This window comes from Camponotus vicinus, unplaced genomic scaffold (assembly GCF_025532165.1).
Source record: "Camponotus vicinus isolate PSW18456_S1 unplaced genomic scaffold, iyCamVici1.0 SCAF_12, whole genome shotgun sequence".
Classification (NCBI taxonomy): Eukaryota; Metazoa; Arthropoda; class Insecta; order Hymenoptera; family Formicidae; genus Camponotus; species Camponotus vicinus.
Window position 1 is genome coordinate 5,473,613 of NW_028141948.1, and position 23,019 is coordinate 5,496,631.

At 44.0% G+C, this 23,019-nt stretch overlaps 4 protein-coding genes across 4 annotated transcripts; all 4 read right to left on the reverse strand.

Moving 5' to 3' along the window:
* Nucleotides 1-3,295: 3,295 nt before the first annotated feature.
* Nucleotides 3,296-4,829, reverse strand: LOC145962380 (uncharacterized). The gene is made up of 3 exons (XM_083083442.1): nucleotides 4,473-4,829; nucleotides 3,983-4,236; nucleotides 3,296-3,908 (listed from the first exon to the last, which is right to left on the reverse strand). The coding sequence occupies exons 1-3, from the start codon at nucleotides 4,827-4,829 to the stop codon at nucleotides 3,296-3,298; spliced, it is 1,224 nt and encodes a 407-aa protein (XP_082939568.1).
* Nucleotides 4,830-5,064: 235 nt separating this feature from the next.
* On the reverse strand, nucleotides 5,065-6,129 carry LOC145962381 (matrilysin-like). The gene has a single exon (XM_083083443.1). It carries the CDS (start codon nucleotides 6,127-6,129, stop codon nucleotides 5,065-5,067), a length of 1,065 nt encoding a protein of 354 aa, XP_082939569.1.
* A 1,231-nt stretch (nucleotides 6,130-7,360) lies between these two features.
* LOC145962382 (uncharacterized) lies at nucleotides 7,361-8,614 on the reverse strand. Its single transcript, XM_083083444.1, has 2 exons — nucleotides 7,903-8,614; nucleotides 7,361-7,533 (listed from the first exon to the last, which is right to left on the reverse strand). Exons 1-2 carry the CDS (start codon nucleotides 8,612-8,614, stop codon nucleotides 7,361-7,363), a joined length of 885 nt encoding a protein of 294 aa, XP_082939570.1.
* Nucleotides 8,615-15,218: 6,604 nt separating this feature from the next.
* LOC145962383 (uncharacterized) lies at nucleotides 15,219-18,642 on the reverse strand. Its single transcript, XM_083083446.1, has 2 exons — nucleotides 17,909-18,642; nucleotides 15,219-17,826 (listed from the first exon to the last, which is right to left on the reverse strand). The coding sequence occupies exons 1-2, from the start codon at nucleotides 18,640-18,642 to the stop codon at nucleotides 15,219-15,221; spliced, it is 3,342 nt and encodes a 1,113-aa protein (XP_082939572.1).
* Between the last annotated feature and the right edge of the window lie 4,377 nt (nucleotides 18,643-23,019).

Below are 23,019 nucleotides of genomic sequence, written 5' to 3' on the forward strand. Positions count from 1 at the left end.
CTGTTGAGTTCGTATAAGATGCAGAAATTTCTTTATATAGGTCACAAACCTCTTTTCAAATTAATTTGTCTTTAAAGCGCTAGAGGTACATGAAAAAAAAGATTGTGCTATCTGGAGGTAAAACCCTATCTTAATATCTTCGCATCTTGATAAATAGAATCTGTTTGCAGTAAATTTTAGGTGTTACAACCTGAAAAAAAAATGAGCACAAAAAAAATTGAGCACAACGTTTATATTCTAGGTCGGATTTGGATTTATAATGTCTGAAAATACATTAAAATATGATTTCGGTAACTTTTTCTTCAAGAAGCGCAGTCTTATTACCCTAGAATGTCGATTTTTACGAAATTTTCGTCTATTTTTGAGATTTAAAAAAAACTGTGACGTGATGGAGCAATTCTGACGTCAGATTCGAATTCAGCGGGCCAAAATACATAAGACTAGTCTAGTCGGATCGCCAGCACAGGGTACTTTTTTTTTTATGGGCCTGTGTAATTTTTGTCAGACTTTAGCTGTCATGTTTTTTATTTCTTCATGCACTTTTGAAAAATTTCAAAAAATTAGGAAATCCTGGAAATTCTTTCAGAACACATAACTAAAAAAATAGAAAACGACAGCTGAAATTCAACGTACAATTACACAGGCCCACAAAAAAAAAAGTACTCTGTGCTGGCAATCTGACTAGGCTAGTCAGTAGGGGGGCTATGTTGGTTCTAACTCATTTAATTCTAAAAATAGATTTCCCCAGCGCGAAGCTGGGGAACCGCGCGGCGCATGCGCCGCGCGGGGGGGAATTTCTCTCTATCCAATTTTTTTTTGTGCTTTTTTTTTTTCAGGTTGTAACACCTAAAATTTACTGCAAACAGATTCTATTTATCAAGATGCGAAGATATTAAGATAGATTTTTATCTCCAGATAGCACAATCTTTTTTTTCATGTATCTCTAGCGCTTTAAAGACATGAAAGGAGGTTTGTGACCTATATAAAGAAATTTCTGCATCTTATACGAACTTAACAGCTAGAAGCTGTGTTTCGAAAAAATTTTTCTCAAAATTTGGACTTGGAGAATATAAGATTAATTCTTTCCAATATAAGATTTATGAATGAACTAAAATCAAATACGGAATACGGAAGATTGCTACTTTTTCATGACAAATGTTAATGGAATCGATGGTATGATTGGTGTGACAAATCGGATTTGGATTTATAATGCCTGAAAATACATGGAAATATGATTTCTGTAACTTTTTCCTCAAGAAGCGCAGTCTTACTACCCTAGAATGTCGATTTTTACGAAATTTTCGTCTATTTTTGAGATTTAAAAAAAACTATGACGTGTGGAGCAATTCTGACGTCAGATTCGAATTCAGCGGGCCAAAATACATAAGACTAGAGTAGGGGGGCTATGTTGGTTCTAACTCATTTAATTCTAAAAATAGATTTCCCCAGCGCGAAGCTGGGGAACCGCGCGGCGCATGCGCCGCGCGGGGGGGAATTTCTCTCTATCCACTATGGGTAATAAAAATGCAAAATTCTACGTAGCCGTCGGGTGGGTAAACGCCGTGACGTCGCGCGCGAGAGGACGACGGGCGCGCCTCTCTCGCTCGCGCCGCCCGGACGCAACCCGTCCAACATCGTCGTGGTTGTCGCCTAAGAAAAAAAGTGAAATTTTACGTAGCCGGCGGGTACGGGCGAACGGTTCGCGCGAGAGGACGGGCGCGCGGCGAAGGGTGGGGCGAGGGGGAGACGACGAGCGGCGAGTTCCCGCCGCCGCCGGTAGGAAGGGAGAGAGAGAGACGGAAGCCGATAACAATACGGCGGGGGAAAGATGACGAATCTCGAGTAAAATATTTTTTTATTTATTCGACAATAAGTATATTTTTTAGGTCTTAGATACGAATCGTGCGTATTAATAATATGTACGAGTGTCAGCCCCGCCCGGACGCAACCCGTCCAACATTGTCGTGGTTGTCGCCTAAGAAAAAAAGTGAAATTTTACGTAGCCGGCGGGTACAGGCGAACGGTTCGGCGTCGCGCGGCGAAGGGTGGGGCGAGGGGGGAGACGACGAGCGGCGAGTTCCCGCCGGTTCGTTAGCGCGTGCGAGAGAGACCTCTGTAAGAGGAAGGGAGAGAGAGACGGAAGTCGATAACAATACGGCGGGGGGAAAGATGACGAATCTCGAGTAAAATATTTTTTTATTTATTCGACAATAAGTATATTTTTTAGGTCTTAGATACGAATCGTGCGTATTAATAATATGTACGAGTGTCAGCCTCCTGGAGCCTTTACGTGCAATCGTAACCGTCTTAACAGTTCTTCCTCTCGTAGTCTTCTTCGTTCCACGAGTTCCGCTATTATTCTTCTTTCCTCTTCTTCCTCTCTCCTTCGTCTCTCCTCGTATTGAATGTTCTCTATTTCTAATATTTCCTCGTATAGATCTTGCATCTCGAAGAGGCCTCGTAGATTGAAGATGTCGCGGTACCTCCATTCGTTTATCTCGTTATCTTGGCGGCTTTCCGGAGTGTCGCCCCATTCCTCCTCGAGATCGTGTCGCGCGTTCCATCGCTCCGCTCGTATCTCGCGCCGATGTTCGATATTCATGAATTTTGGAATTTCAATGTCGACGGAGGACTTTAAAAAATGATATATATTATATACGCGCGTATATCTTTTTTTTTCGTACAAAAAAACATTATTTACCTTCCAGAAGAACATCACTTTTGCTACGATGCAAAACAATAGATTCACGAAGTCTTTCTTCCATAGAGAGTAGAGATTATTGTTAATGTTATCCATTTCGGTTTGTTATACGAAACGTACGTTCTTTCTCTCTCGAATAAAACTCGAATGAAACTGGAGAACGATTTAATCGCAGGATTAATATATATCCTCCTGAAAGCATCGCGCATTAACGCATTAACGCATTAGCGCGGTTAGATTAAGGGGAGAGCGATAAGCGGTCGCGAACGGATTTCCGCTCCGTATTTCCCCGTTTTAATCTAAGCGGTATTTTTTTCCCATTTATGAATGAATGAATGAATGAATGAAAACTCGATGTATCGGGAGAATATGTCGCGCGTAGAGGTGTTCGTCTTTAAGGAGGAGGAGGAGGAGAGATGACGAATTTCGTGTAAAATATTTTACTATTTATTCGATTAACGTTACATGTGTGTGTGAGTACATAAGTCGTTAATGGGATTGCGTTAGCGACGCATATTTTTTTTCATTCGAATTTATATGCGCGGATACATAAATTGTCGATAACGATATATATCTTTTTGTTACGAGAATTTTTTACAAACTGTAGTAGAGTCCGAAAAGGAGAGCGTGTAATTCGCAATCGATTAAATCGTTCGCGTCGAAGTGTTCGTGTTGACGAATTCCTTCCGGAATATCATTCGGGTGATCGATTTGCCTCGCGATATCGATGAAATTCGATAGTTTGTTGTCGACGGTTTCGAGCACGCCGGTTAGCGTCGCGACGATGCGATTCACGCATAATTCGAGATCGAACAGCGCTTTTACCGTGGCTTGTGACATGGATATGCGATTCTTTCCCGATTCGAATCGTAGTGTCTTGAGGTTGTTTATCTTGCCGAATCGAATCGTCGCGGTTCCGATTATCGCGAACATGCGGATTGGAGCATGCGGATCTTCGGAGTCGTTTTCGAAGTACCGTAGTATATCGTTGCGTAGAGCGAGCAGATCTCTCCACATATCTGCCGTCAACGAGATCTTTCCGTGACAGTCTCCTAGAGCGATATCGACGTATGATTCTCGCTTTACGACGATAGCGATGTCGATGTACTTGTAAGACGTTTTAGTCAGCGCGTATCGTCTTCCTAATATGCGAATCGGATGTTTCGCGAAATTGATCTCGCGTTTAAACATCCAATTTCTCATCCATCTGTTGAAAAAAAAATTAGAGAGAGAGATAATCGAAAACGTTCCCGCGAGATAATTCGCGAGGTGTACACTTACTCGTTTTCGTTGTACAATTTGGCTTTTTTTTCCGCGGGCGGAGTGTCGCAGCGGTCCTGGGTATCGTCCTCGTCTCGACGCAAAGGCGCGACGAAGGGATTGGACATTGCTGCTGATGTCGTCATCGTCGTCGTCGTCGTCGTCGTTTGCGGCGCCGATTGATTTTGATCCCCGAGGACTCGGCGATATTCCTGTCCGATTCCCGCGAACATGATCGGTCTCGCGAAGAAGGATTCGATGCTCGTTGGAAACACCTCGACGTTGAGAGATGCGCGTTAATCTCGAGCACTGCGAAAAATGTTGCTCGTCGCGATCGAGCCTTATATACTCATTGTTTTTTTTCGATTAACGGAAGTGCGGTTTGGAAACGATGCGTTAAATATAGCAATTTTCAATTTCTAGGCTGATGCGCATTCCAGACGAGGAAGCGGTTTAGAACGACGCGAAAGATATAATAATCTTAAAAACATTAAGTGTTAAAGTTTCCCGCATAATTGTCGTTGTAGTCATCATTATCATCGTCGTCATCATTATCGTCATCATTATCATCATCATTCTCCGGTCTGTTGACGGATACGTATTTTAGACGATATATCTTGGAAACGAGTTCCTGTAATTGATCTAGAATGCCTTCAGCGGGACATTTTATTCCGAGTATATTGAGATCGAAAGGACCGGCTGAGGTTATCGCGTCGATGAATTCGTTGTACGCGTAATAATCGTGTTTTTTGAGGAAATAGAGATTACCGTCAATGTGACGAAAAGCCGCCGTTATCGCGGACGGTATCCCGGAAAACGTATCCCATAGAGAGCCGTGTCTCATAATTGTCGTCGCGCAATCGTTCATCTCGGCTATCTTATCATCGTTATATATAACGTAACTGCGCCCCGCACGTGTGTTTATCGCAGCGTTTATTTTAGCCTCGTGCGGAAATCCGATGTGTTCGATAGATCTCGGCCATCCTATTTTGAGTTGAAAATTCGAATCGGTGAGATAAACAGAGCCGTTCGCGAATATCACGATGTCCCCCGAGGGTTTCTGATACACGGTTGATATACGTGCGATATCACGAGGGAAAAATTTAAAATAGTCGGCGAATGAGAAGGGCGAGCCATAACGTTTTCTCTTTATATCGATCGACCATACGTTGCGCGACGTATAAGCGATGATTCATAATTAATGTTCCGTCTATACGCTTCAAGGCGCACAGATCAATGGTATTGGTAGGAGCCGTCGTTGTCGTCCTCACGGTCGTTGGCGTTACTGTAGTTGTCGGTGCTACTGTAGTTGTAGTTGTCGTTGTTGTCGTTGTTGATGGAGTCGAAGTTTTCCATGATCCGTAGAGATTTCGTATACTTATGATATCCTCTATGCTCAATCTGAGCGGAAATTGTTTGTCTTCCGTAGGCGTATAAGCGTACATGACTGAATCTTCTCTCAGACTGTGAGTTAGACCTAAAGTGTGACCGATTTCGTGCGTCAGCGTCTGAAGGAGATACAATCTAATCGACGGAGGTCTCGTTAGCGTGATGTGCCACGGTTCCGATTCATCGACGTGTACCTCGGTTACGTAATCGATCGTTCCCGTTGGAAAGAATGCATGAGCGACGGCCGCCCCCGGACCCGTGAACGGTGACGGGCACGAGTCTCCATTCTTATCGTTCTCGTACGCGTGTGCGCCAGATTGATATGATATCAGTATATCGGGCCGTAACGTGTCGCGCGAAAACGTTAGCGAAGAATGCTCGGACCATAGAGCGAACGCCATTTGAGTCGTGCGTAGAGTTTCTCTATTTGCTAGTTTAAAGTTCCACGTGAGATGCGTCTTCGGCCACTTTCGCGTTAATGGGCTGTGATTGTGAATGTCCGCGACGCTGCATCGCGGTTTGCGCATTACGCGAATTGTTTCCACGTTTAGAATTCCATTTCCAGATAGACCGTAGTACTCTTGAAATAATATCAATGCATCGCTCAGAAAGATTGCGTTATCCAACGATTGTTGATTTTCATCGTTCTCCAGATAGCCGTAAATTCGCAGATAATGAAACGCTTCCGCGATATCGCTATCGGTCAGCGACGTAGCGGCGACAAACGGAAGTGTCGATAGCGCGAACGATAACACGAACGATATCGCGACGCGCGTCATGACTCTCGCGAACGCGCGCACGGAAGCGAGTCGCTCGAATTCGCGAAAGCGCGATGGAGCATCGATCGATCGATCGATGAGAGAGAGAAAAGGAGGGGGAGAAAGCGAAGGGCGACGTGTATATATAGGTGCGTGAGAATCACGTTTAATTGTACAATTTTTTTTATTATAATACATTTAATTGGAATTATTAATTGGAGTCGGCCGGTGGCTGAAATCCTTGACAGTCGACGTATTAAACTAGCGATCGAGGGATGAACGCTTAATCGTAACACATATACGCCAAGTTAAAAATAATGCGTTAGATGAGTAAATATTATATTTAATTATTTAGTTAATGTGGAAAGAATATTATATACTAAAGATAAACGCGTTTGAAGAAGGGCGATATGCGTATGAACGCTTAATCGTAATACGTTAGATGAGTAAATATTATATATTTAACTATTTACTTAATGTAGAAAGAATAATACATTAAAGATTAATTGCCGATATAAAAAAATATTGTATATAAATATATATCGTTATTTACATATCGTGTAATTGACTACGTCTCTCCAACCACCAATTATGTAGTTTACAGACGTTTTCTAAGGCGCAATTTTTCGTGTGGTAAGTGCAACGATAGGCGTGCGACGTGGCCAGCATTCGTAAAGGTCCGATGTCCTCGTAATCGGCGTCGATAGTTTCGATTGTTATATCGCGTTGCTCCGCAACTTCTCCCGCAATGTCGACTAACCATTTCTTCTTTTCATGACCCTTGACATAAATTGTCGTAGTAGTGTCCGCGTTAAGATCCTTCGACGCGCGACATATCGCGTCGCGGATGATCTGTCTAACACATTTATATTCCACGTATCCGTCGGTCCAATGGAATCCGTGATGATTCAAAGTTAACCAACAGGCTTGCGATTTTTCACCTTTCGTCAATAAATTCCATGACATCGGAGCGCGAAAGACGTGATGCGTTAGATCTCTACCGTTCGCAAGTATCGCCACTTCTTTCGTCACGAATCGTTCGTTGACGATAAAACCTTGCAGATCGATGAAAATTGGTATCGCGATATTACTCGTAACCGTCGTCGCCGCTGCCATGGTCGAAAGAGAGATCAACGTTTATTTATTCCACAGTCTTATATATATATAAAGACCGCGGTTTTTATTCGTTTCACCGCTTCCGTCTCATTATCCCCTCTCTCTCTTTCAATTCGACGACAGTTTACGCGTCGTTTTATAGAATTTTACGCACAACATTCGTCAGCGGATTATATTCCACCACGCGATCGTGAATGATGAGACAATACGCCGTGGTGTTGGGTGGAACATTTTCTTTGCAGTCGAATTCTAGACGAACGTCCACAGTGGCGCTCTTAATCGCCTCGTTTTGACGGGAACAATCTATTACTGCGAGCGGGCCGCAATATAAAAATTTATTCATAGTTAGGATTGTCCCGTCGTTTTTGGATCCGTAATATGTTCATCGAAATCGCGTATACGCGTCATATAGTATTGCGATTCTATTTTTATCGAAATCCAAATTCATATCGTCGTATGGATAGAAATCGGAATTAAGATACAATTTTACATTAGTTAGATTGCACGCGTCAAATCTGGAAATGTCCTGCGATAGAATATTTTTCTTTCCGGTTTGTAACGCGAAAATGACGTAACGCGGTTTTTCGAGTTGCGTAGCCGCTTTTACGGCCCACGAGTGTTTGGTCGTGCTTTGCAATAGCGGAAATTCGTAAAGATCCCACGAGCGAAAGGGCATACTTAGATATCGACCGCTATCTAATGTGCGCAATAACGATAATTTATTAATGTCATTTAACACTACGTGCGGCATACGCCATTGTATCTTCGTCAGTTCCACTCTTGGCTCGTTTTCCTCGTGCGATATCAGACAATTGTGGTCATTTCGCGCTCGTATCAAAATCAATTCGTGACGCGCATTAATAATAATACGTTTGTAATCCTCGCAGAAACCTAATAGCGTGTTGAGAGGAACACAGAAGTTGAAGTCGTCCGTTGCTGCGACGCCGCTTGATCCGATTGCGAAATCCCATCCGGCATTCTTCAAGATATTTCCTCGTTCGCTTGTCAATGACACGTAATTCTTAATTGTACTTGTTATTCCGACATTGCGACTACGGTCAATTTCCACGCCGTCGAATTCGTAGCGTATTTCTTCGAACATAAAGGCCACGCAGTTGTTTACCAACCGTGGCGGTATCGAGGGGGTGACCGATTTACCCGATGCCGGCGGTTGTCGATCCGATGGAGCATTTTTCGTTAGTAGTCTGCCCTCAATATAGAGAAAACTCTCGCACGGCAACGTATACAGATCCTGTTGTTGAATGGGTATTCGTATCTCGTCACTGTATCCGAAAGTGGTGTTGGCGTACGGATTATACGTGTGACTCTCAATCTTCACGATGCGATCGTCGAAGATGGGTTCTCCGCCGATATTCAAAATGTCACGCATAATGTCGAACTATCGCGCGATTTTCGGTACAATGAAACCCATAGATCGTAGAAAAGCGATATTGGAGGCGGACAATCCTTTAACATTCTTCTCCCCCGAACGTTCGATTCGAGTTTCGACGATACGATTATGGTTACCGATGCCGCGACGCGCCTTTACAGCATTAAATTCACTCACGACGAGCATCGCGCGAATCGTTATCTCTCTCTCTCCCCTCCTTTCCCGTTTTCACATCTTACTCGCTCGCGTTCGTTTTATCGTCTGCGCCGTACGTGCAGACGAATCGTGATCTCTTCACCGCGAAAATCGATCAATCGATCATTCTGATCGACGACGCGCAACGATATATCGGTTACGAGTCGCGCGATAACCGGTAGATAAATGATCTGCGTTGGAATCTCCGACACTTTATATCCCGGTAGAACGTTCGGCGCGAATTCGTGTATCGTATGCGCAGATTTTCCATTTACATACGCGCCCGTCGTCAAGTTGCATTCAACGCGAATCGTGTTAACCGCAATAATGCTCATGCAGGCTTATCGGACGCGTACCATTTATTCAGCTGTAATACGCGAGACGAGGAAAAACCTAATAACGAGCCGATATTATTCGGTTTGTCGAAATTAACTCGATACGCGCATTTAATTTCACTTCTCATGGTATTGTCGTTACCGCGTAGCGAGAAAATGCGCTCGCTTCCGCCGCCATCGCCACCGTCGACACTCTCATTCTCCTCTTCGTACTCGATATCATACAGATATTCGCTGTCGCTGTCGCTGTCGTTGTCGTTTTTTCTCTTAAACTTATCGTCCGGTCGTCGTGTCGTCGTTTGTGAAGAATTGCCGCTTTCAAATACGCGCCTATGTCGCGCAACTCGTATGATCCTACGGGAATCGAGATCATTTCGTCGTTATCGTCGAAATAAAATTTATTATTCGAGACATTCACATTCGGTATTGTATTGTAGGTTTCAAAATTAGTTAAACCGCGCTCGTAATCGTTGTCGCTTAAATCTAAAGGTGGAAAGTAGTTCGCCGTGAGAACGCTGCTTCTCCCAGTTAATGTAAGAATCAACGACATAATGACGCACGTTATTATAATTAGATACCGAAAGGTTTTTTTTCTCCCCTCCAATCGATTTGTCGGAGAAAACGCAGGCACAATTGTCCGCAAACACTCTGATCATAAGTTTGTTGAGAGTCACGATTATATGCGATACGCGTATCGCATCCGAGATAACGTTCTAGTTCTCGCGGCGGTCGAAGATTGCCGAAAGCGTCGAAGTAGATCGCCTCTTTTCCCTTTTTAGCATACGCCACCCAATGCGTACCTGGTCCCGAAGTGTCGTCCAGATTCACAATACCGCTCTCATTGCGACGAACTCGCGCGGGCAGTGCGTCACGCATAAATACACCTCTGAAGTGATGCACAAGGCCGCGCGATTCAATTGTTCATTCGTCGTAACGCCAATTGGAATTACAACGTTACTCAATGTTTGCGCGATTTTTTTTTTTTCTTAACCACGTGTTTTCTCCTTCTCATGACGCTTCCGCCACGCTTGTAAGGCGCGAGATATAAACCGCGACCTTCCATTGCTTGATTGTGTCGTTGCAGCTCCTCCAATTGTTGACGCGACGCTTTGCCGTCGCTCACCATTTTCGCCACACTCGCCGCTCCACCAATTAACGATCCTAACGCCCCGAGTGCGGGTAACAGCGGTAAGAAACCGCCGCGTTTCGCTATAGGGAGAATTCGGCTCCTCGTTCTCTTTCTCGTACTCGTTTTCCTCTTGCCGCCACTTCTTCGCGTTCCAGTCATACCCATTCCTAATTTCGTTTTCGCCTTCATAGCTGCCCATACGGCCGATGCCGCTAATCTTTCTCCGAAAGTCGAATCTCCGGCTCGGATACGCTCGAATGCTCTCGCTCCGAGCGCTCGATCCGCGATGTGCCGATCGACAAGATTGTCGCTTTGCGAATAAGCGATATCGTGCTCGCGACAAGCCGCGTCCAACGGATTAATTCCTCGATCGCCTCGCGCGAGCCGCTTCGCGAGACGAGTACCGGGACCGCAAAACTGATATCCAGGTATATGTAGTTCGAATGGAAGAGTATTTATAACTTTATTGAGTAAACTTCTACCACCGATGTCCTCCGCGTAATTCATACGATCGTCGTCTTATTTTCTATGCACGCGTAACAATCTTTAATCATCGGTGGCGGACCATCAATGTGATCTCGTTGCCACGGTTGATTATGATGTTTATGACAAAGACGATATTGCTCCATATCGGGATCGTTCTTCAAATGTACGGGCAATTTTTCCCACAGTTGATCGACGAAACGGCCATATTTGTCTAGTAAGAGTTTTTTCGGAACGTATTGTAACTGATCGACACTGAGTCCGAGAATATCGGAATCGTTCACCAATAGAATAAACATATCGATTCGTTATGCGCAGATAACGAATAAATCTATATACTGTTAGTATACCGTTTCACAATTCGTCGAGCGCGGACGTCAAAAGTGCGCGATTTTATCACGTCATCGCTGCCGTCATCAATCGAACTAACAACGCGACCGTTCTTCTCTCTTTTTTATCCGTTGTGCGCGCGCGAGTCTGCGCACTGGAGTCGCTCGCGACAACGGATGAAAAATCATAAAAGAGAGAGAGAGAGAAACGATGCGTTTCGTGCGTCAATCGATCGCGATAAGAGTGTCGAATATCGACGGTAAAACGAGTTCGATGAATGAGAAACAACGGAAACACGGTTATTTATTACCAACCGCAATTCGTTGCGTAATCTGCGGTCCGTCTAATTGCGGTAAAACAAACGTGTTGATAAGTCTTCTGGAGAGTCCTCACGGCGTGAAATTCGAGAATGTATATGTTTACTCAAAATCGTTACATCAGCCCAAGTATCGATATTTAGAAAAATTATTGAAACCGATGGAAGATATCGGTTATTTTACGTATTCGAACAATACCGACGTCATTTTACCGAGCGATGCGCTACCGAATTCGATATTCGTGTTCGACGACGTGGCTTGTGATAAACAGGACGCTGTAAGGGAATACTTTGCTATGGGGCGACATGCCAACGTTGATTGTTTCTATCTGTGCCAGTCGTATGCTAAAATACCGAAACATTTGATACGCGATAACGCGAATCTGTTAATACTTTTTAAACAAGATGGCACTAATCTTAAACACATATATAACGATCACGTAAATACCGATATGTCGTATGATGATTTTTACGCGCTGTGTCGCGCGTGTTGGAAATACCGATACGGTTTTCTAGTGATCGACAAAGATAGCGCGTTACGTAACGGTAGATATAGGCGAGGATTCAATGATTACATCGTGCCGTAAGACGTTATAATTATCGCCGTTGTCGTCGCGGCTATCATAGAGAGGGAAAGGGAAAGGGAAAGAGAGAGAAAGAAGGCGAGACGTTGACGAACAACGCGCGATAACGGATGTGGATAGGCGTGAGAAAACCGCGAAAGAAATAGCGAGAACGCGCGCGTCAATTCGCAAGAAGCACAGAGCATTGAAGACCGGTAAAATGGAGAGTGAGACGGCTTTAGAAACGCGATTCAAACCGATTGTCGAACCGTTGCGTCATATCGCCGAGCGTATGGGAGACGATTCCGCGCGAAAGGAATTGGTGAAACGCGAAATTGTGAGGAAGAACGAGATTGATAACGACAATGGCGAATATGACGATGACGCATTTGCGCGAAGTGTCGGGAAAACGACGATGCGAGAGGAAGAGGAGAACGAAGAAGAAACGGAGAGAAACGCATTACCGTTGCTATCCGCGAAAAATTTGAAGGCTAAACGATTTCAACGTTTGGGCGGTACGTCGGATTCACCTGTAGCGACTTCCACACCCGCAGGAGCGTCAAATATATCGCCTGCAAAACGGCTTAAGTTCGCAGGAGAAGAATCTTTCGCGGAGCCGCTCGTCGAAGAGACGTTCGAGACGAGCGACGATGTCTTCGATTCACCCCCCGCAGTATTCGAAACGTCAATCAGACAGTCTCTGCGATCTCCTCGAGGACGGGATCTCTTACGCAGTCAATTAGGTCCGTTGGCGCGAAGATACGTAAGTACACTTCTCAGCGGTATATCGAGCGAATTCGATCACGTTTACGGGGTTTACTTTTCCGACACCGGCACTATGCTTGGAAATAAACGATTCGACGTAGGCGCGGACGATGCGATATTTATAGATGGAGTCAAATATGTCGGTACTCCTGGTCTGTTCGAATTGATCTTCAAGAGAATTCCCGACGATCTCAAGTATACAGAGAGAGACAAAGCGGCGTATAAGAGTATACTGCTGCAAACTAATGCTCATAGACGCGAACATAATACTCGTTTGCCGGTATTAGGAAATAAGGGATACAAATACAAGCATGTTATAGGAGGTCGCGTACCATCCGTCATGCGCGTGACCAACGATACCATGGATTATGTTCATTGGGACAATCCGAATGAATTGGTGGATCGTCTTCGATTGTTAGACGCTTCTCGTCGAGCTGGCAACAACGCTCACGACAACGAAATCTTATCAATAATCGAGGAGCTTCGCGAAGCGGGCGCGATACTGTGAGATATCACGTCGAGACAGCGGCAAGCGCGCACGCGTACAACAACGAAATCTTATCGATAATCGAGGAGCTTCGCGAAGCGGGTGCGATACTGTGAGATATCACGTCGAGACAGCGGCAAGCGTGCACGCGTTATTCGACCGCGCGATGCCTGTAAACAAATTCGGCGTATCATTACAAAAAAAACGCGAACACGGTTATAGCGGTAAATTACGCGCGAGTGTAGAATCTCTACGAAATTACGTGCGCAATAACGCGCTGTGTCTGAGCATTTCCGACAACGACGCCTCTTCCTCCACGCATTACGACGCTCGAAATTTCAAGATACAGCGAGTAGCCTGGCCGATCGATTCCGACGACGTGACGAGCAAGAAATACGTCGCGCGTATTATACGCGACGCGCAAACGGAAGAAGGAAAACAGCGCGAGAATATAAGATTTCTAATAACGAAACTAGAGAACAGCGCGAACTCGTCAACGAAGGATCTGTACGCGAAGATCGACACTGTTCAGAATGCCGCGAATGAAAGTACACGTTCTCTGAAAAACGAAATTTCTCAAATTTTCACGAAAGAGAACGCTCTCGAGAGTCGACTACAAACGGTCGAGAATTTGCAGGCGCTCGTCGCGACGAAAATCGAGGTCGCTAAGCGAATAAGCGATTTAGAAAAGTTTGTCGAGACGACTAAAAACTCGTTAAATAAAGCATCGCAGGATCTGAAGATTTCGACGACGCAAATAGTGCGGAACGAAGTATTGCATCTAAAGAAAAACATAAACGAATTAGCGCGAAAAATAACTACGACGACGACGATTCCTAAAACGAGCAAATCAAGCGCGATAGTTATTAAAGAGGATGATAACATTGCGAATAAACGTCAACAGTCTAAAAAGGATAACAAAAAAGAGAGAGAGAGAGTTAATGAAATGAGTGCCGCGAAACGAAAACTCGTAAATGAACTGCACGCACCTGCGAGAAAGAACTTCCCCCGCCGACGCGTCATCGTACGCGGATACGATGATTTGTGGCAAGCGGATGTCGTCGAAATGCGTCCTTACGCTAGACACAATAGAGGTTACAATTACATACTCACTATTATCGACGTTCTAAGTAAATATGCGTGGGCGATACCACTTAAGAAAAAAAGCGGCATCGAAGTTACTCGAGCTCTCTCAAGTGTAACACGTGCTTCCAAACGCTATCCGAGAAACCTGCAAACTGACAAAGGAAAGGAATTCTATAACGCTGAGATGCGCGGATTCGTAGAAAAACATGGAATCAATCACTACTCAACGTATTCGGTGCTAAAAGCCTCGATCGTCGAACGTTTCAATCGCACACTCAAAAATTCCATGTGGAAGTATTTCACGTTGAACGGAACGTACAAGTGGCTCGACGCGCTACCGCATCTAATATCTGAGTACAACGCTCGTAAACATCGAACTATTGGGATGCGTCCAATCGACGTGACGCCCGCTCGAGTGTCGAAACTCCTATCGACGGTGTACAGCCGCCCGAAGATCGCCGCTCCAGGAAAATTTCGACCGAACGATCCCGTGCGCGTGAGCAAATACAAAACACTTTTCGAGAAGGGATACACGCCGAACTAGACCACGGAGATCTTTCGCGTAGCTGAGGTTCGAAAGACGAATCCCGTGACGTACATGCTGACAGATTCGCGCGGCGAACCGATAGCCGGAGGATTCTACGAGTACGAATTGCAACGAGTCTCCGATCCCGACGTGTATCTCGTCGAGAGAATATTACGTCAGAAGGGTAATATGGCGCTCGTAAAGTGATTGGGAATGGACAAATCGCATAATTCTTGGACAAATAAAACTAACATATTGTAATACGTTATAATAATAAATATATTTTATGTGCAAATAGTGAAATAAAAGAAAAAAATACATTGTGTATATATTTACAAATACAATTACTATCAACTCGCTCGCTCGCTCGCTCGCGATCATTTTTTTTCTTACAGAGGTATCTTATAATGTCCCCACGGTAAAGTGTCGACTGAATCGGGTATAACATAACGTTTATCGTCATACGGGCTGAGCGCAATTTTCGTCTCGCGGACAGTATACATCTCGTGTAATTTCGATCTCAAACACGATTGTTCGCGAATCATTTCGATCTCGCGTTTCAAACAGCGCGTATAATCGTCAAATGTCAACGTTTTCGCAACGACGCCTCTCTTCACTCCTTTACTCTTTTTAGTATCGCTTTTACCCTCGACTCGCAACGCATACATTTTCGCTCTGAGTCCTACGAATTCTAACATGAGAGCGCCGTTATTCTCATCTTTCATCAAACCGAGAACCTTCTTATTCGCGCGCGGCATACCGTAAGGATTGTCGTCGACATAATCGCTCGTATCGAATTTATCAATGTCGTATCTCATTTGTTCGTACGCGTCTTCGCATTCGATACTATACACAAAACTATCCGTATCGGTATATAATATTCTACACTTATCGCCGTAGAGCGGCAACATGTATTCGTAGTGAAAAGCATACAAGCGAATCTTAGATATATCGAGAATAGACATGCCGACGTAAATCGGTTTGTTAATTTTCGCTTCCAATTTACGCAATTCCACAGCCATGAGAGTCTCCGAGAATACGCTTCTACTGTGAAAATTCGGTTTAGAGATCAACGCTTCGGCTCCATATCGCCCATCCCATTTAGTCACAAGTCTAACAGCCACGCGATTACGCACGTTCTCCATAGTTTTACCGAAGACGGCGTTGTTCATCAACTTGTATAAATTTTTCTCAAAATCGTTACTCGCATTAGTACGTAAACGCGTATTAAATTCCACGTATCCGCGTAACCACGGCGACTGTAAAAAACGCAACGCTCGATGAATCTTTGTCAAATGCAGACCGTGACGAATGCACTGCTGCAAATTACGATAATGCGTGACGTATCGACGCTTATCGTATAGCGTAGTTAGAAGCTTGCTCTGCCGCTTTCCGGGCGGCGTGTCGCGTATCGGACAAAACGGTAAATCGGCGTGGGTGTCGTGCGCATTAGTCGGATAATCTAGATCGACCTCCAGAATATAACCAACGGGCGAATCCTCCGCTATAGAGTTTACATCGAGATTCTCAAAATCTCTAACCCACTCTAATTGCTTATAGGGTAACGATTGACACATCGCCCAACCGTACAAATTATTAATATCTAAATACATCAGATATATCGACGGTTGCGACGAATCGAACGCGCTCATGTATTTGTTGTTCGCGCGAGCGTACCTATTCGAACACTGACTGAGACCGCCGCGTATTCCGCGCTCCACAAACATCATCATGTCAATATCGGTGAGTAGCTCGAAACGGATTCCGCTGTATTTCAGCATCGCATCCCACGTGTATCCCGGCAACGTGAAATAATACGCGGGATCTAAACCGTAACTCTCCAGACAAGCGGCGCGAAAATTTTCGAACACGTCTGCGAGTAAAAGAACATCGGTCTTTAGATAGAGATCGCTGTAATCGCCTAACGTTTCGATGCGAAATCGCTCCCAAACGCGAATCGCGTGGGCATAATCGTTTTCAGATACAATGTCGTCAATCAACGAGCTGTAGAAGGAATCGCGCGGCGGAAGACGCGTCTCTCGCAATCTCTCGATGCTATCGATATACTCGTACGGAAACACGCCCTTGCGCGTGAGAAGTTTAAAGTCGTCGTCGACGAGACGGTGAAATTCGCCTCGCGTGATCGTCAACTTACTCTCGTCGAGATACGACGTTAGTTTTTCGAGACTAGCGTCTAAAAATTTGAACGAATCCACAAATCGTAATTTAACGCATCTAGAATGTATAGAGCTTCCGTCGCTTCGCTTATCGGTCGTCGTCGCGGTATCTTGAACGTTCTTCGTGAAAGCTATATATGATTCCTTCGTTACCGGCAACAATTCGACGCTACCGGGATAAGCATTAGCCACATCTCTAATAATAAAATGCGCGTCGTAACCCGACAGATTATGAAAAAACACGGGTATAACGTGAGAATCCTTGTAATTCAAATTACAATTAGAATGCGCCGGACCTCTGAAACGGCCGGTCAAATGACAATGATCGCGCACGCGAATGTCTCCCACCTCAAACGATCTATCGCACACGTGACAGCGTGTCGCGCTCGCGAATCTCTCGCATTCTTCGGGCGTAAGATCCACCATCGGTACCGCGGTATCGAGAATGATCTTCGCGCGCTGCGCCAATTCGTGCAACTCGCGCACGAACCACGCGACGCATCTCTCGCCGCGATAAGATCTGTACGCCGACGCGGCATCATCGAAGGAGCAGCGCGTGTAATAACCTACGCTGTGAACTTTATGATGTTGAGTGATAATCGTGTTCGCGGTTCTCCTCCTCTCACTTCCATCTTTCTTCTCCAGCACGCATTCCAAATCGGCATACACTACGAACGGAATTCGTTCCTTTCTCGAAAAATTATCGAACGTCAACCACTTATCGTCCTCGCTGGGAAGAACGATCGCGCAATCGTTCAGTTTCTCGCAGTCCGCGCTATGCGCAATCAACTTCTCGTTCGTGTAAAAATAATGCATGCACCTACGAAAGAAAAAAATACAATGAAATAGACATTAGATCGATATTTCATTACCGAACTATTTTTTACAATCAAAAAACTCACCTATCGCACACGTACGTCTTGTTTCGTCGTCTGCTCACTTGCGCGCCGACTAAACGAGAGAGATTCTTAACGCAAGCGAAATGTCCAATCTCATTGCCTTCGCGCGTCGTATCGCTCAAATACAGCAGATTAACGTGTCTCTCCCTCTTTCGATTCATCAAACGAAGAGGAACGATACAAATTCTGCTGTCACCGTTCTTCCCGCGTCTTCTCTCTTCGACGGTATACACGTTCACCGATATCTCGTTCAATCGTTCAAATCGTCCGATTCCATTTAAAGTCATAGGTAACTCGCACTCCTCCAGTTTCAACACCGTGGAATAATGCGGATATCGCGAACTTCTCTCACTATTTCGATTAACGGGATACAAAGCGGCGATCACCGACCAGGCGAAACACGCCTCATCGTTAGTTCGGACGTTAACCACCGCTCTCTTCATCTGAATTTCCCGCGGAACTCGCACGTAACAACCCGCGCGCATAGGATTATATCTATTCACGTTCACCGTTAAATCGAGTATGCGCGACAAGGCCCATCCGCTATCGCGTTCTTGAAATTCCTCCAAAGACGTCATAATATCGTCGATGACGCGATTGTCGTACCACTCGCGCAAATCCGTCGCGGACAAAAGCGAATGATTTCTCGTGGCGATAGTCTTAACGGCGATCTTATCACCCGATACGAATTCTCCGTTAAAAATCGTATTCACTTTAACGCTATGACATCGACCCATAACGTCTCGCACGCGACGAAGCACGGTATCCCTAGCGTCCTCGAGAAATCATAAAGGTTCAATATAATCTAGATTAATCACCGCGCCGGTCAACACGCGTCTCTTGAAAGCCGTATCGACTTCGGTCCACGTGAATCCCGCGCGCGACTCGACTTCACCACCATCCCCGTTCTCGCTCTCGCGTCTCTCGACACCCGCGCCCTCGCGCTCGAAGCGTCTCCGCAAATGATTCCTCGCACCGATCACTCGTAGAATTCGAGCGACCAAGGAAAAAATCGCCCCCGTCGAAACTCGCCGTCGCGCATCTCGACATCTCTCGCGCAATGTCGCGAGACACTCGTCACATCGTCTCACCCACGCGCGATAATCGTCCGTCGTAGCGACTTCGCGCGCGCTCTCGAGCACTCGACGTTCTTCTTCGCGCATGGCTGCGTCCTCTCCCACAAAAATCGTCGCGTTTATTTTATACGTTCGTTCGAACGATAAAGATGACACTCGGAACCGCGAAAAAAACGGAGCAAATCACTCGGAACCGCGAAAAAAAAGAACGGAACAAATCAGCGCTACGTATCCAAAGGAAAAAACGACTAATCTATCGACGATACCGCATTCGTCCGGGATTCACTCGTTATCGCGCACGCACGCGTATCTCGAGGAAAAAAAACAAACGGTGAATTTCAGGATGTAAAATGCATACGCGATATGATATTACTAAGAATAAGCTATATAAAGCTTAGCGATAATAATTTCTAATTAGTAACATATGAATAACGAAAAGTGCCACTACTATTAAAGGCATGTCAATTACTTCTGAGACGGATTCCGAAAAAGACCCGTTCGACGAACATTGTACGCATATGCATACGACGAAATTTCCATTAACCGATTTAAGCAAAAACGCGATAGGTAAAAAATTAATGGAATCTTGTTCCACGAAAACAGCATGTCGTCCTCTCGAGAGATTAATAGTACCGAATAGAATTTGCAATGTAACGAAGTATTACCTGCATCGTCAATATCAGGATCGTCGCAACATAACGACCGAACGGATACTCGAAACGTGCATAAGCACGCACGCGAGAGCGGCGAATTACAACTTCATGCTATTGATAGATCGTCCATATATAAGCGAGAAAAAATACGAAAATGTCGAAATTCCGTATCTACCGGAGTACGAGGACGGCGCATGGTTGTCGTGCCAGTGGGACAACAGGAAGAGCTGTATAAAAATTTAAACGTCGATCGTGAAAATCACACAGGTAAAGTAGCACATTATTATAAAATTAACTAAAACTGTAAATACTCATATAGAGTGTTTAGATGCGGACATCGACAGCGACGATGAACCGTGGATAGATTGGACGACGAATCAAATCGCGCTGTGCGAAGAAAAAAAGTTGCAATGTGACGAAGTATTACCCGCATCGCCGATACTGGGACCGTCGCAACATAAAGATCGAACGAATACTCGAGACGAGCGTAAGTGCGCGCGCGAGAATGGCGAATTACAACTTCGTGCTAATGATAGATCGTCCGTATATATAAGCGAAAAAAAAGTACGGAAAGGTAAAGTAACGCATTATTATAAAAAAGGTAGATTACGCACGCAATGTCGTTTATTAACTAAAACTGTAGATACTCATATGGAGTGTTTAGACGCGGATATCGACAGCGACGACGAACCGTGGATAGATTGGACGACGAATCAAATGGTGTGGAAAAGACGTTTTCAACCATTAAACACGCTGTGCGAATTAGCGATCCACGCTTTTTTCAAAAACCGCATTGTTTTGGACGATTCGGATATCAATACTTTACCCACAATCTTACAACGAGATATATGGAACGCTTGGCGGAAGCTGCTAAACGCGGAGGTCGTACTCATGCGTACGCGAGGTTACGCTACAAATTGGGAAAGGTGGTACCGCAACATCGTTCAATCGTCATTCAGGACAACGTGAAAAGACGTCTTTATTCGACAAACACGCTATGCGAATTAGCGATCCGCACTTTTTTCAAGAACCGTATTAAATAGCTAAGAAACCGAAAGATAAAGCGAGCATTGATTTAATAAAATAATAAAAAATAAAAAAAATATTTTACTCGAAATTCGTCATTCTTCTCGTATTATTATTGTCCGCTTCCATCTCTCTCCCGCTCTCAACGCGCATAAAAAAATATAATACGCACGATTCGTATCTAAGACCTAAAAAATATACTTATTGTCGAATAAATACGCCGTATTGTTATCGGCTTCCGTCTCTCTCTCTCTCCCTTCCTCTTACAGAGGTCTCTCTCGCACGCGCTAACGAACCGGCGCGGCGGCGGGAACTCGCCGCTCGTCGTCTCCCCCTCGCCCCACCCTTCGCCGCGCACCCGTCCTCTCGCGCGAACCGTTCGCCCGTACCCGCCGGCTACGTAAAATTTCACTTTTTTTCTTAGGCGACAACCACGACGATGTTGGACGGGTTGCGTCCGGGCGGCGCGAGCGAGAGAGGCGCGCCCGTCGTCCTCTCGCGCGCGACGTCACGGCGTTTACCCACCCGACGGCTACGTAGAATTTTGCATTTTTATTACCAACATAGTGGATAGAGAGAAATTCCCCCCCGCGCGGCGCATGCGCCGCGCGGTTCCCCAGCTTCGCGCTGGGGAAATCTATTTTTAGAATTAAATGAGTTAGAACCAACATAGCCCCCCTACTCTAGTCTTATGTATTTTGATCCGCTGAATTCGAATCTGACGTCAGAATTGCTCCATCACGTCACAGTTTTTTTTAAATCTCAAAAGAGGAAGACGAAAATTTCGTAAAAATCGACATTCTAGGGTAGTAAGACTGCGCTTCTTGAGGAAAAAGTTACAGAAATCATATTTCCATGTATTTTCAGGCATTATAAATCCAAATCCGATTTGTCACACCAATCATACCATCGATTCCATTAACATTTGTCATGAAAAAGTAGCAATCTTCCGTATTCCGTATTTGATTTTAGTTCATTCATAAATCTTATATTGGAAAGAATTAATCTTATATTCTCCAAGTCCAAATTTTGAGAAAAATTTTTTCGAAACACAGCTTCTAGCTGTTAAGTTCGTATAAGATGCAGAAATTTCTTTATATAGGTCACAAACCTCCTTTCATGTCTTTAAAGCGCTAGAGATACATGAAAAAAAAGATTGTGCTATCTGGAGATAAAAATCTATCTTAATATCTTCGCATCTTGATAAATAGAATCTGTTTGCAGTAAATTTTAGGTGTTACAACCTGAAAAAAAAAGCACAAAAAAAAATTGAGCACAACGTTTATATTCTAGGTCGGATTTGGATTTATAATGTCTGAAAATACATTAAAATATGATTTCGGTAACTTTTTCTTCAAGAAGCGCAGTCTTATTACCCTAGAATGTCGATTTTTACGAAATTTTCGTCTATTTTTGAGATTTAAAAAAAACTGTGACGTGATGGAGCAATTCTGACGTCAGATTCGAATTCAGCGGGCCAAAATACATAAGACTAGCCTAGTCAGATCGCCAGCACAGGGTACTTTTTTTTTGTGGGCCTGTGTTATCAATTATTTTTTAATTTTTCATGATTTTCTCTAATTTACTATAGAAAAGTAAATATTTTAAAAATTGCTGTTTGTAATGTAATTTTTGAATAATAATTTATATTTAATTTAAAAATAATTTTTCACCAAAACATTTTTCTGAGAATCACTAAGTATAAAAATAATAATACAATATATTTTTATGCATGTTAGAAAAATGGTATACATCTATAAAAAGGTTAGTATTTATCTATAAATAACACACACACACACGCACACACACACACACACACATATATATATATATATATATGTAATTATAGATTTATTTTAAATACAAACCTCTTCATAGATGTGTACCAACTGTAACATGTAAAAAAATCTATTGTATTATTATTTTTATACTTGGTGATTCTCAGAAATATGTTTTAGTGGAAAATTATATTCAAATTAAAGGTAAATTATTTTGCAAAGATTACATTACAAACAGCAATTTTTCAAATATTTACTTTTCAATAGTAAATTTGAGAAAAACATGACAAATAAAAAAATAATTGATAATTCTATGTTGAATTTCAGCTGTAGCTTTCTATTTCTTTAGTTATGCGTTCTTAAAAAATGTCCAGGTATTCGCGAGCGAATCCGACAGTGCGTTGATAGGACCGGAAGGTCGTAAAGCGAAAAAAGTGCGCCTCGTTCACACAAAAGACTGACGTTTATTGGAGTCAAGATTAAAAGACAAGAGTTTAGTGCAGTGATTTCGATTAGCGAAACAGCGGTGTAACAAAGTGAGCGCGGTTTCGCGAGCGGTATCGCGAGCGGTGTAGAGACAC